This window comes from Mesoplodon mirus (genome assembly GCF_964341445.2).
Source record: "Mesoplodon mirus genome assembly, chromosome: 19".
In the NCBI taxonomy this organism is placed as follows: Eukaryota; Metazoa; Chordata; class Mammalia; order Artiodactyla; family Ziphiidae; genus Mesoplodon; species Mesoplodon mirus.
In genome coordinates, this window is record NC_138995.1 from 19,999,862 (window position 1) to 20,012,520 (window position 12,659).

Consider the following 12,659-nt stretch of genomic DNA (forward strand, 5'->3'; position numbering starts at 1 on the left):
TTTTTTTTTACATGGATATATTCTTTTTTTTTTTTTTTAACATGGATATATTCTTTTTTTTTTTTTTACATCTTTATTGGAGTATAATTGCTTTACAATGGTGTGTTAGTTTCTGCTGTATAACAAAGTGAATCAGTTATACATATACATATGTTCCCATATCTCTTCCCTCTTGCATCTCCCTCCCTCCCACCCTCCCTATCCCACCCCTCTAGGTGATCACAAAGCACCGAGCTGATCTCCCTGTGCTATGCGGCTGCTTCCCACTATCTATCTACCTTATGTTTGGTAGTGCATATATGTCCATGCCACTCTCTCACTTTGTCACAGCTTACCCTTCCCCCTCCCCATATCCTCAAGTCCATTCTCTAGTAGGTCTGTGTCTTTATTCCTGTCTTACCCCAGGTTCTTCATGACATTTTTTTTCTTAAATTCCATATATATGTGTTAGCATATGGTATTTGTCTTTCTCTTTCTGACTTACTTCATTCTGTATGACAAACTCTAGATCCATCCACCTCATTACAAATAGCTCAATTTCGTTTCTTTTTATGCCTGAGTAATATTAGAGGCAACTTTGTGTGCCATTTTATTTGGGACTGTCAGACTTTATCAGTTCAAGATTTGTCAGATACTTTATGATGTGATCTGATACATGGGGATGCATAAATTATAATAATCTCCCACATATATGTAGTTGCTCTTTATAGTACCACTGCTGGAATTTCTTTTTTTCTTTTTATTTTTATTTTTTCTTTTGGCCACATCGCATGGCTTGTGGGATCTAAGTTCCCCAACCAGGGATTGAACTCAGGCCCTCAGCAGTGAGATTGCAGAGTCCTAACCACTGGACCACCAGGGAATTCCCTGAAACCCAGAATAATGATAGATTCTATTTCATGTGATTCCCACCAAAAAGGGAGGAAAGGTATATAGTGTGTTAATAATTGCATACTCTGCGTTATTGGATATATTCCTGATAGGGCACAACTTCCATTTAGGCACCAATGAAAACAGAATTGTCCACTTACGGTTTTGGGCATTTGATGATCTGAAGAATTCTCCTTCCAAAGAATGCTAACTTCTGGCTCCGTATGTTTCAAACCCCGTTCCCCCTTCACCACCCACACTTTTAGTTTGGCACTGTCAGACACATTGATCTTGTGAATTTTAGCACCTTTTTCTTCCTCATGATGTCAGATCAGAGGGAAGGCTACAATAGCCGTACATGAAAGCGACCACCAAACCCAAATTCACTGTCTCTCTCACTCAGCTTCCAATTAGCTGGGACTTTCCTGGTGGTCCAGTAGTAAAGAATCCACCTTACAATGCAGGGGACGTGGGTTCGATCCCTGGTTGGGGACTAAGACCACACATGTCTCGGGGCAACTAAACCCGTGTGCTGCAACTACTGAGCTCTGGCGCCTCAACTAGAGCCCACATTCTGCAAATACAGAGGCCATGCACTGTGGAACCTGCGCACCGCAACTGCAGAGCCCACACGCCCTGGAGCCTGTGTGCCACGACTAGAGAAGAGAAAATTCCCACGCCACAACTGGAGAGAAGCCCGTGTGCCACAATGAAAGATCCTGCCTGCCTCAACAAGGAGCCCGCATGCCACAGCTAAGAACCGACACAGCCAAAAAATAAATAATAATTTTTGAAAATCCTAAACAAAAAAACTTCCAGTTAGCTGAATCCCCAAAACGCCCACTGTTACTCCATCACCACCTGGGAAAAGGAGTTGTGATGGATGGAATGTTGGAGCATAAGCTTCATCATCTTGAGAGTAAATCTGCCCCAGGAAACTCAGCACAAGTCTCCAACCCTACAACGTGCCCTGAGGGAGGAGAACGGGATGTACTGTGAACCATGCTGTTATTAACACAGCCCTTCAGAACACTCCCACCACTGGTAACAGGGGGTTTATGATTTTTTTTTAAGTTTTATGTTACCTTAATCAGCCAGCTATGTCCCCCCCACACCCCACTTTTTGATATTGCCAATCATAATTAGCCATAGTTGTGGAAATCTGACAATGTTTTTTTTTTTTTTTTTGCGGTAGGCGGGCTTCTCACTGCTGTGGCCTCTCCTGTTGCGGAGCACAGGCTCCGGACACGCAGGCTCAGTGGCCATGGCTCACGGGCCTAGCAGCTCCACAGCATGTGGGATCTTCCCGGACTGGGACACGAACCCGTGTCCCCTGCATTGGCAGGCGGACTCTCAACCACTGCGCCACCAGGGAAGCCCTGACAATGTTTTAATATCAGTTTACTTATCAACTGTGCAAATATTTGCTCCTGGTCAGTTGGTAGATGCTACACGGAAAGGGCTCTCTTCAAGGGCGCACCCGTGATCTCCCGATTAGCATCTGCAATAACTATTCCTTATTTACATCTTTTTGAACATCTCTGTACAATTTTCCTTGTGTATTTGTCTACTGCAGAATTGTTATAAGTTGAATTACTTTTGATTCTTCAGGTGCTTTGAAGTTGTTGGCTTCCAGTATAACTGTGAGTCCCTATTTCTCCCTCCTTCCCTCCCTCCCTCCCTCCCTCCCTCCCTCCCTCCTTCCCCATACCACGTGGCTTGTGGGATCTTAGTTCCCCAACCAGGGATTGAACCCAGGCCCTCAGCAGTGAGAGCATGGAGTCCTAACCACTGGACCACCAGGGAATTCCCCCAGTCCCTATTTTCTTATTGGCCAGTTGATAGGTTTTGCTTCAGCAGTGATTGTTAGATTTCAGTGTGCTGGAAGAAATTTGATTTGCTGTGCCAAAGTGCAGGCAAATAAAAAGTATACTGCTTACTAGACTTAGGGTCAATTAATCTATGACAAAGCGGGCAAGAATATACAATGGAGAAAACACAGTCTCTTCAATAAGTGGTGCTGGGAAAACTGGACAGCTACATGTAAAAGAATGAAATTAGAACACTCCCTAACACCATACACAAAAATAAACTCAAAATGGATTAGAGACCTAAATGTAAGACTGGACACTATAAAACTCCTAGAGGAAAACATAGGCAGAACACTCTTTGACACTTATATGTGGAATCTAAAATATGACACAAGTAAACTTATCTATGAAACAGAAACAGACTCATAGACATAGGGAACAGACTTGTGGTTGCCAAGGGGGAGGGAGGGATAGGAGAGGGATGGATTGGGAGTTTGGGATTAGTAGATGCAAACTATTATATATAGGATGGATAAACAACAAGGTTCTACTGTTTAGCACAGGGAAATATATGTATAACTGAATCACTTTGCCATATAGTAGGAATCAGTACATTGTCAACTATACTTCAATATAATAAATTTTATAAAAAGTGTACAGCTTATTAGAGTATTACAAACCACCTAATTACTATCAGTGGGGGATTGATTAAATTATTGTATGTATATAGTTGTGCATATGTATGTATTTATGTATCTGTATCTTTACACATGGGAATACTTGTGATACTGTGGTTTATAATAATGAAATATATATTTGGTCTTCATTCCATTTCTGGCACAGAGCTCTTAAAACCCTTGGAATTTCCTAAGTGATAAGAGGTGTTTGATATTGATATTCTTTTTTTTTTTTTAATTTTTGGCTGCATTGGGTCCTTATTGCTGCATGTGGGCTTTCTCTAGTTGTGGCGAGCAGGGGCTTCTCTTGTTGCGGAGCACGGGCTCTAGGCGCACGGGCTCAGTAGTTGTGTCTCCTGGGCTCTAGAGCGTAGGCTCAGTAGTGGTGGTGCACGGGCTTAGTTGCTCCGCAGCATGTGGATCTTCCTGGACCTGGGATTGAACCCGTGTCCCCTGCATTGACAGGCAGATTCTTAACCACTCTGCTACTAGGGAAGTCCCCTATTTTTGATATTCTTAACAGATCCCTTCCAGCCACACCTGAGTTTGTGTTAATGAGATGACTTTTGGAAAGCTCCTAAGGGTGGGGGCTGGGTGCCAGGGGAACCAACCAGGTGATGAGAGGGTTGGAACTTTCAGCCTTAGCCACTGACCTCTGAAAAGGGGAGGGGCTCCAGATTAAGCTCTATAAAAAATCTTGAACTTGAGGATTGATCTTCCAGGTTGGTGAACCAAAAACGCATCCAGGTGTTGGGGGGTGGGGGGTGCACTCCAAACTCCAGGGGGACGGAAGTTCCTGTGTTTGAGATCCTTCTGGACCTTGCCCTGTGTATCTCTTCATCTGGCTTTTCAGTCGTATACTTTAATATCCTTTGTAATAAATCTAGAACCTTCTTAGACCTCTGTGGTCACTCTGCCTAAAATTTCGAACACCCTTGCCTGGTTACATTTCATTCTCCTTCCCTGCTTTGATTTTTCTTCTTCGTATTTATCACTGTCTAACATGCTATATTTTTAATCTACTTTTTAAAAACTCCTTCATTAGCATATGAGCTAGAGAGCAGGGAATTTTGTCTGTCTTCTGTATTGAATTGCCAATTGGATTTGCATATTCTTGAAACCATTTTAATTTTAATATTTAAGAATGTAGATGTTACCTTCCCACACAAATACAGTTGAAGTTAGCATACCAGAGACATTTGTAACTGATGTGTGTTATTTCTTGCCCAAGATTACTAGGTCCAATTACAGGGGTAAAAAAAAAAAAAGAAAGAAACATTTTTTTAGGAGTTTCCCTTATATGAACTCTTTCTTTGTGAATTGATTGCAAGTCAGGCATGTAATTCAGATTGAGAATGAAAGTGTCTGGTTCTGTAGAGAATTATAAGGAGAGCCATTAGGAGAAGCACGAAGTATGCTGTAAGGCCCATAATTGTTACGTGTTGACTTAGAATAGAAATATGGAAAGACCACATATTGTTAGAAAGGCATGGAAAAAGCAGAGCCTCCCTTCCTTTCATGTGGAGACTGACAAGTCCGTCAGGAATTGTTGGGGTGGGTTTGAAGAGGCTCCCCGGGCCCCCATTCGCTGGCTTTGTGCAGGTTAGTGAGTTTGGTGCCTTGGGAGTGGAGGGAGATGGACTGGCCCCTACCCTCAAAGAGCTCAGGAGGCAGAGAGATCCATGGTGGCACGTGTGATAGATGGAACGCAACCACAGACCTGCAAGCTTTCCTGGGAGAGGGTGGGGTCAGTCACGTCTGGCGGGGAGAGGTGCAGTCAGGAAGGGCGTGGGGAAGATGTGAGCTGAGCGCGGCACTGAAAGGCATGAGCGGGACTCCTGGAGGTGGAGAAGGGCCCCAGAGCAGCCTGTGCCTCCTATGTTTCCCACACTCCAGACTGTGACTCTGGAGGTCAAGGAGGGGAGGCAGAGATTCTGCATTTCTGACAAGCTCCCTGGTGATGCTGACGTTGCTGGTTCTAAGGACAAATCTGGAACCACAGGGCTGCCTGCCTGTGCTTCCTTAACTTTTGGGGGGGGTCCGGCCTGGAAGCTCTGGCACAGGCTTGACAGGTAGTGGGCGGCGAGGTGCTCAGTTGCGGAAGTGGGGTACAGGCCAGGAGCCCAAGACTGCTCTGGTTTTAGGTGTAAGACCACCTGACTTTTCCTTGATCACAGGGCCACTAACTCAGCCCCTCTGCCGCCTCCTGTTCCTGAAATCTCCCTTTGAAACTGGTGATTTCCATTGATACCTGTTTGCTTTCATGATCTCTCATCGCTTGGGACATACTGCTAGAGTGTTACTTTGGTCCTTCAGAAAGAAATTGATTCTATTGTTTGTAGATTTAAAATGTTTTTATAAACTGCCAGGTTGTCTCTTTATTATCAAGTCCAGTGATAAACTTTTTAAAAGCATGGCCCATGAGTTAATTAGGTGGGCCTTATTTTTGGGTGGGACTTCTAAATGGGGGAAGGGGGTTATACAAATCTTTCTCCTAAAGCCATCAGGGTCTCAGTCAGCCTGTGTGACCTCAGCTGAACCAGCAAGGTAGTTGCAGATGCCATGAAATGGACACCACCAGGACCCTGCTCTCTTGATGTCTGGCATCCTTGTGGTGGAGACTATACATGAGAAGCGTGTGTAGGCAGCGTCCACTTACTCGTGGCAGAGGCAGCCTAAAACCGTTGAGGGCATGTTCCTGTCTGCTTCCTCACGAGGAGCTGCACGGCACCAGCCTGGTGTCAGTGTCCTGTGGTGGGGCTTGGTTGTTCACATGAGGAATCTGATCCTTTCATTAAGCCCCCTATACCTGTTCTTAGGTAAGAATTGGATCAGGTCACATTCCTGACCATGATACTGCTGTCCCCAGGGGGAAAAACTCCGGGGCTGTTATGTGGCGGTGGTGGTTGAGTTTTATTTAAATGCTGCAGACACGTGTGTCCACAGATGTGTGCTGAACGTACACGTACATGTGTGTTTGTAATTTTCTTTCCAGATTTTGGCCCTGATCGCGTTCATCTGCATAGAGACCATCATGGAGTGCTCCCCGTGTGAAGGCCTCTACTTTTTTGAGTTTGTGAGCTGCAGTGCGTTTGTGGTGACTGGAGTCTTGCTGATTCTGTTCAGTCTCAACCTTCACATGAGGATCCCCCAGATCAACTGGAACCTGACAGTGAGTAGAAGTCACGCTCTCAGATTAGGAAAAGATCGGGTGCTGCACGGCTCCCAGGGAAGGCAGGAATCAGTCCATGACATGTTTGGTTCTAGTTCATTTTGATACTTAAATATTCCATTGTAATGCAGCTGTGAAATTTTAAATTTCCTTACTGGGTTGAATAAAATGACTACAAAATTAATGGAATCTTCACTAATGATAGAAACATAACAATTATTCTGACCCCTTTAAAGATGCCATTTCGATTTTGGGGTCCTCTGAGAAGATTGGTAATGTTGATATTTGTAGAATATGGGAAAGAGAACATGGAATTAATATGTTTGCATATTTTTCACACTGGACCCAAAAGCTGTTTGCAAAAGTATTGATTCAGGAAGAATTGAAAATATGAATGAAATTGCCATTAACTTGTGAAACCTAGGAATATTTTTAAATTCAAAGCAGCTGGGAGGTCCCAGACGGTTTGCTGGTTTGATCAGAGAGTCTTGAGGAAACGTGTCCTCTTCCCTCTGTGGTTTGGGGGTCTTAACTCTGTTTGACAGCCTTACCTTCTGACCGGCATAGGTATCTCAGGGCCGGTCACTCCCAGGCCCCTTTTCCTGGGCTTGTGTAACTTGTCCTTACTGTGCCAAACGGAAAAGGGAACTTCACAGCCCTCAGTTTTCTTGATATTTCTTTGCAGATAAGCACGTGCAGGAGCTCACAGGGAACCAGTTAGGGAGACACAGGCAAGCACTATCAGCTGCCTCTCCTTCTGTGCTTGGAGGTGGGTGGGGGGCTCTGAGACCACCTGCCCTCACGCAGGCTCCTCTCTTGGCGGCCGGTGCTGGGTGTATGCAGCACTGTGGAAAGTGTGGCCCGAGTGCAGGAACCCAGGAGGAGGAGGCCTGGGCTGGTCACCTTGCCTGGCGGGGCCACTCCCATGGTGGGGGACCAAGAGGAGATGGTCTTCCTGACAGAGTGCTCTCTGTGTTGTTCAGACTCTTTTAGGAGGAAAAATAAAAAGAGAATTGGACTAGAAAAGTTGTCAGTTGCAAACTCAGATGGTTTTGTCCCGGCATTGAAAACTAAGAAAAAAGCTCTAAAACCTCAAGATACTGGAGGCATTTTGTCAGTTTTTGGTGACAGATTTTAATGTCTCAGCTCTTTTTAAGATGAAGTCTGTGTTATCCATAAGAAAATGCTTACAGAGTTGTGCTCTAAACTGATAGTGTAATGAACAGGTAGTGCAAGAAAACCTCACAAACCTCCCCCAACTAACACACAGGCTCCATGGGGGCAAGGTCATTGTCGTGGGGCAAGGTACGTTGGAAACTCAGTTCCCCGGGAGTTTCTAAGGCCACAATAAATACTTTCTGAGAGAGGGGCTGGACCGGGCTGTGAATGAAACCGTGCTGGAGATCCTGTTTGACAAAGAAGCACCTGCTAGGATGGTTAAGACCCAGGGGTGGGACTTCCCTGGCGGTCCAGTGGTTAAGAATCCACCTTCCAATGCAGGGGACGCGGGTTTGATCCCTGGTTGGGGAACTAAGATCCCACATGCTGCGGGGCAAGAGCCCGCATGCCACAATTAAGACCCGATGCAGCCAAAACAAAACAAAACAAAACAAAAAACCCCACTGGCTTTAAGTTAGGCTGACCTATCTGCATTCAAGTCTAAGGTGGATCTTAAGAGCTGTGTATGACCCCTGGGCAAGTCACTTAGAGCCCCAAGTTGAGATGATAATATTTTTCTTACAGGGCTGTTTTAAGAATGAAATGAGACAATGTGTATAAAGGCTCCAAAGCAGTGGGCGCTGTTGCCAGTATGAGAAATATTAACCTTACTGTGAGTCAGAGGCCCTTGGTGTCTGTCAGCCACATCATTCTCCTGTAACCTTCCACCAGCTTTCACTTCACTCCCTTAATTCTGTCTTACCTACTTATTTGACAGCCATAAATCTGTTAGAAGACTTTATACTTCACTATATTATATAACATAGGCAGTTATAGCCATTAGCTTATAATAATTTATAATGGAGTGTAATCTGCAAAAATACTGAATCACTGTACTGTACACCTGAAACTAATATAATATTGTAAATCAACTACATTTCAATTTAAAAAAAAAGAATCACTGGGAATTCCCTGGCAGTCCAGTGGTTAGGACTTTGCGCTTTTACTGCCATGAGCCCAGGTTCAGTTCCTGGCTGGGGAACTAAGATTCCACAAGCTGTGTGGCGTAGCCAAAAAAATAATTAGTTAGGTAATTAATTCATTTAAAAAGGATCACAGATCACCATAACAACAGCAAAAAAGACTTCATACTTCAGATTTCTAATTAATTCATACTGGCCTTTATCTTATCTCCAGAAATACCTATTTGTTGAGCTTTCTTAAATCCTGATTTTTCTATTTTAACCATGAAAGAGTTTCACTGGTTGACAGCCACATTTTGGGGGTTATATCGAAGTGCATCTTTTTCACTGGAAAGTTAACATCCCTCCTTTCCTTTCGGATGGTGTTGGCTAGGGCCGATGACCGGGTGGTGACATGGTCACCTGAGAACACTTTCTGTCCTTTGGGATCCTTTGCAGGATTTCCACCCTTTTAGAGCAGGTGAAGGTGTCTGCTTATCCAACAAAAGAGTATGTAAGTTTCATGGACTCGAGGAAATGGTACTTACTGATGGGAGCCCAGGTCATCTGTTCTCAGGGACGGGAGCAAAAGTGAGTTCTTAGAGCTGATCCGGCTGGAATCATCACAGTGGGTTGGCCTTGGGTGTGTATGTTTCTCTAACAAGGCGGTAGGAGTATTCTTGACCCCAACAGAGCCAGCTGATGAGTGACGTAGGGTGTGATTGGTATAGATTTAGAAAACTGGGTCATTTCAGGAGATAAGTTGACTCACATATGCATGAAAAATGGTAAATAAGGAGGACAATGCAAAGTATATATTTTATACAAGCATTTGATGCAGTCAGAAAGAGTGTGTTAATATCAGCTTGTTTTGTTTGTTTTTTTTTTTAGCGAATCTGTGGGACTTATTCTGTGATGTGTGTTTTTCTCTGTATATTGGGAGCTCACACACCCCTGTGTTCACCTTGATTGGTGCCCCTGGCCTCCTCTGCCACCCCGTCCCTCTCTCCTTCCATCCTCTTCCTACCATGGACCCCGGGGGCTCCCACTCTCCTTAGCTGGCACTCAGAGCCCTCAAACCCTGTAAGCGCAGCCAAACTTTTTAAAGCAGAGGGAGGTCTGCATATGCCTTCTCTACTTCCCTGCTTCCTGATCTCTTGTCTCAGCGTTTATCGTCAAATACAGCATATTCAGAAAAATCTGTAAAAGTAAATGTACAGTTGAGTGAAGAATGATCAAAGACTGTGTAGCCATCACCTGGGTCAACAGATAGGACAGTGTCAACACCCCAAAAAGCCTTCCCTGTGTCCTTCCCGAACACGAGGACTACCTCTTCCCCTCCCCCATCCACTCCCCTGACTTTATGTCCTTGAAAGTCCTCTGGTCAGCATCACTGGGGACCTCTGTTCTCCTGGATCCTATGCTTACTCCCCAGTCCTCCCCGCCGCCCCCAGCCGTTTCAGCGCTGGAATACGCGCAGCTCAGTCCCTCCTGCCCTGCTCTCTCCTCTTGCCTCTGATGACACCACAGCCTCAGTCTCTCTTCTTTCTCTTTGGTGCTCCTTCTTAGTGGTCTCTGTGGCCCCTGCTCCTCCCACAGATGTCTCCCGACCTGAGAACCCAGGCTGGGTGCTGTGGTGAGTTGAGAACAGTCCCCCAGAGGGGCTACTTGCAGAGTTCTGAGGCTTTCGCCATGACTTATTGCATAGTGTTTTCTGACACCACTTTTGACACCAAGTATGTGTTTTTTTCTGACACCAAATCTGTGTAGTTTTTCCACACTGAGTACTTCTCTAATTCTCCAAGACCAACTGGGTGTCCAGCAATTCAATTCAGTTCTGACACTAACTCCCAGAGTTAGTGCAGACCCCCCAGGTTAAAGGGCTCAGTCCCGTGAGACTGCCCCCGACACAGTTGGCCAGCTGCAGATTCAGGAGTTCCCACAAGCCCCTCCTCAGGTTCAATAATTTTCTAGAACAACTTAAAGAACTTGGAAAAGTGCTTTATGTATGATTTCTGGCTTGTTCTAAAGGATGCAACTCAGGAGTAGCCAAAAGGAAGAGGTGCATAGGGCAGGGTCCAGAGGAGTCTCTGTCCCCATGGAGTTGGGGGGCAACACCCTCTCGGCACACGGAACCCCGTCATTCAGGCTTTTATGGAGATTTCATTATGTAGGCATGGTTGATTAAAATCTTTGGCTATTTGGAGGCTGAACTCAATCTCCAGCCCCTCTCCCGCCCACAGGGGCCGTGGAGCTGAAAGTTCCAACCCTCTAATCACCTGGCTGGTTTTTCTGATAACCAGCCCCCATCCAGAAATTATCTCGGGGCTTGAGAGTCACTTCATTAGCATAAACTCAGGGACAGTTGAAAGGGCCTCGTTAAGAATGACAGAAGATGGGGCTTTCCTGGTGGTGCGGTAGTTGAGAGTCTGCCTGCCAATGTGGGGAGCACGGGTTCGAGCCCTGGTCTGGGAGGATCCCACATGCCGCGGAGCACCTGGGCCCATGAGCCACAACTACTGAGCCTGCGCGTCTGGAACCTGTGCTCCACAACGAGAGGCCTTGATAGTGAGAGGCCCGCGCACCGCGATGAAGAGTGGCCCCTGCTCGCCACAACTAGAGAAAGCCCTCGCACAGAAACGAAGACCCAACACAGCCAAAAATAAATAAATAAATAAATATTTTTTTAAAAAAGGACAAAAGACACTCCTATCACTCAGGAAATTCCAGGGAATCTGGGACAAAGACCAAATATATATTTTTCATTATGTCAAACTCATCCTTTCTAGGGCTCAATTTCCTCATCTCTAAAGGCCCTTTATTATAGGTATTTTGGATGGTGATTAGGTTAGGGCTCAGTGAGGCCCTGGGAGTTACATGCTTGGCACAGTGGGCTCTCTGTAGATGGTAGCTGCCCCTGTCATCAGTACTACGATCATCCCTTTGATACTGGGGCCATCTGAGCACAAGTCAGTGCACTGTATGGTCCGAGTGGTTGTAAACTTCCTCTCTTGTCCATGTGTAGGGCTGACTCAAGTAGCCACAGAGCCCAGTGGTATTGAACACCAGCTTTGGGCCAGGTTTTAGGAACTGAAAGCGCAGGGTAGGTAGATGCCAGCTGCTCTCCTGTGGTATGTGTGCTCTGGGTGATCCCGTTTGGTGTGAGGCCTGGGAGAACACAATGGATTCTTTGGGGCAGGGGGCCTGGAGCAGGTCAGTCGGGGAAATTCAGAGAAAACGCCAGATTCCAGTTGAGCCTTGAGGGATGAACAGGTGCTCGCTGGGCACAGAGTATGGAAGGGTGGGGCACGTTGTAGGATGGCCCATTCTCTAGGATTGGATCAGGGTCATAGGCTCAGGGCCCCCCGGGGCTGCGCATGTGGTGGAAATGGGCAAGTGAGAAGGTGGGCCAGGGGCCTGGGAGACAGAGAGGTGGTTCTCCTCCTCAGTCACAGCCAATTGTGTTACTTCATGGGACTTCAGGACAGTTTTTCAAGAGCAGCTGAAAGATGGATTTTGTTTGTTTTTTTTAGAAGGTTATTATGTGCCGTCTTCTGATGTTTAAATGTTGGCTTGTTCAAATCTGTTTTGAACAGTGTACAAGTCAAACCTACCTGTGGGCCAGATCCCGTTGATCAGTTATTGGAGTTACTTGGGCTCCCACCTGTGCTTATTGGTGTGTTAATGAAAGAGAGACCAGAAAGCATGTGTGTGTGAGGGTGCCCTTTGTCCTCATCTCCTGGCCTAAGAAGGGGCTGCAACCTTGGGTGTTCTGGGTGCCCCCCCCCCAGGAAGCAGTTTGGCTGGGTGTGAGACTGCAGGGAGGGGAGCGACAGCAGCAGACGTGAAGCACGTGACTGATGAGTGCACGCCCCACTAAAAGCCCCACTTAAAACAAAAACAAAAAGCACCAGTGTTGACTAAACCCAACCCATCCCCAAATCCACATCTGAAGGCATGCCTGTGTCTGCTCCCTAATATGAAGGGTGAATCTACAAGCCTTGATTTT

General features: G+C 45.9%; 1 protein-coding gene across 1 annotated transcript in view; it reads left to right on the top strand.

Moving 5' to 3' along the window:
* The window catches only part of CMTM4 (CKLF like MARVEL transmembrane domain containing 4), a 64,837-nt gene that overhangs the window by 46,302 nt on the left and 5,876 nt on the right, over window positions 1-12,659 (top strand). The window contains exon 2 of the mRNA XM_082606166.1: window positions 6,354-6,530. Within this exon, the coding sequence (XP_082462292.1) occupies window positions 6,354-6,530 (177 nt within the window). The remainder of the gene's footprint in view (window positions 1-6,353; window positions 6,531-12,659) is intronic.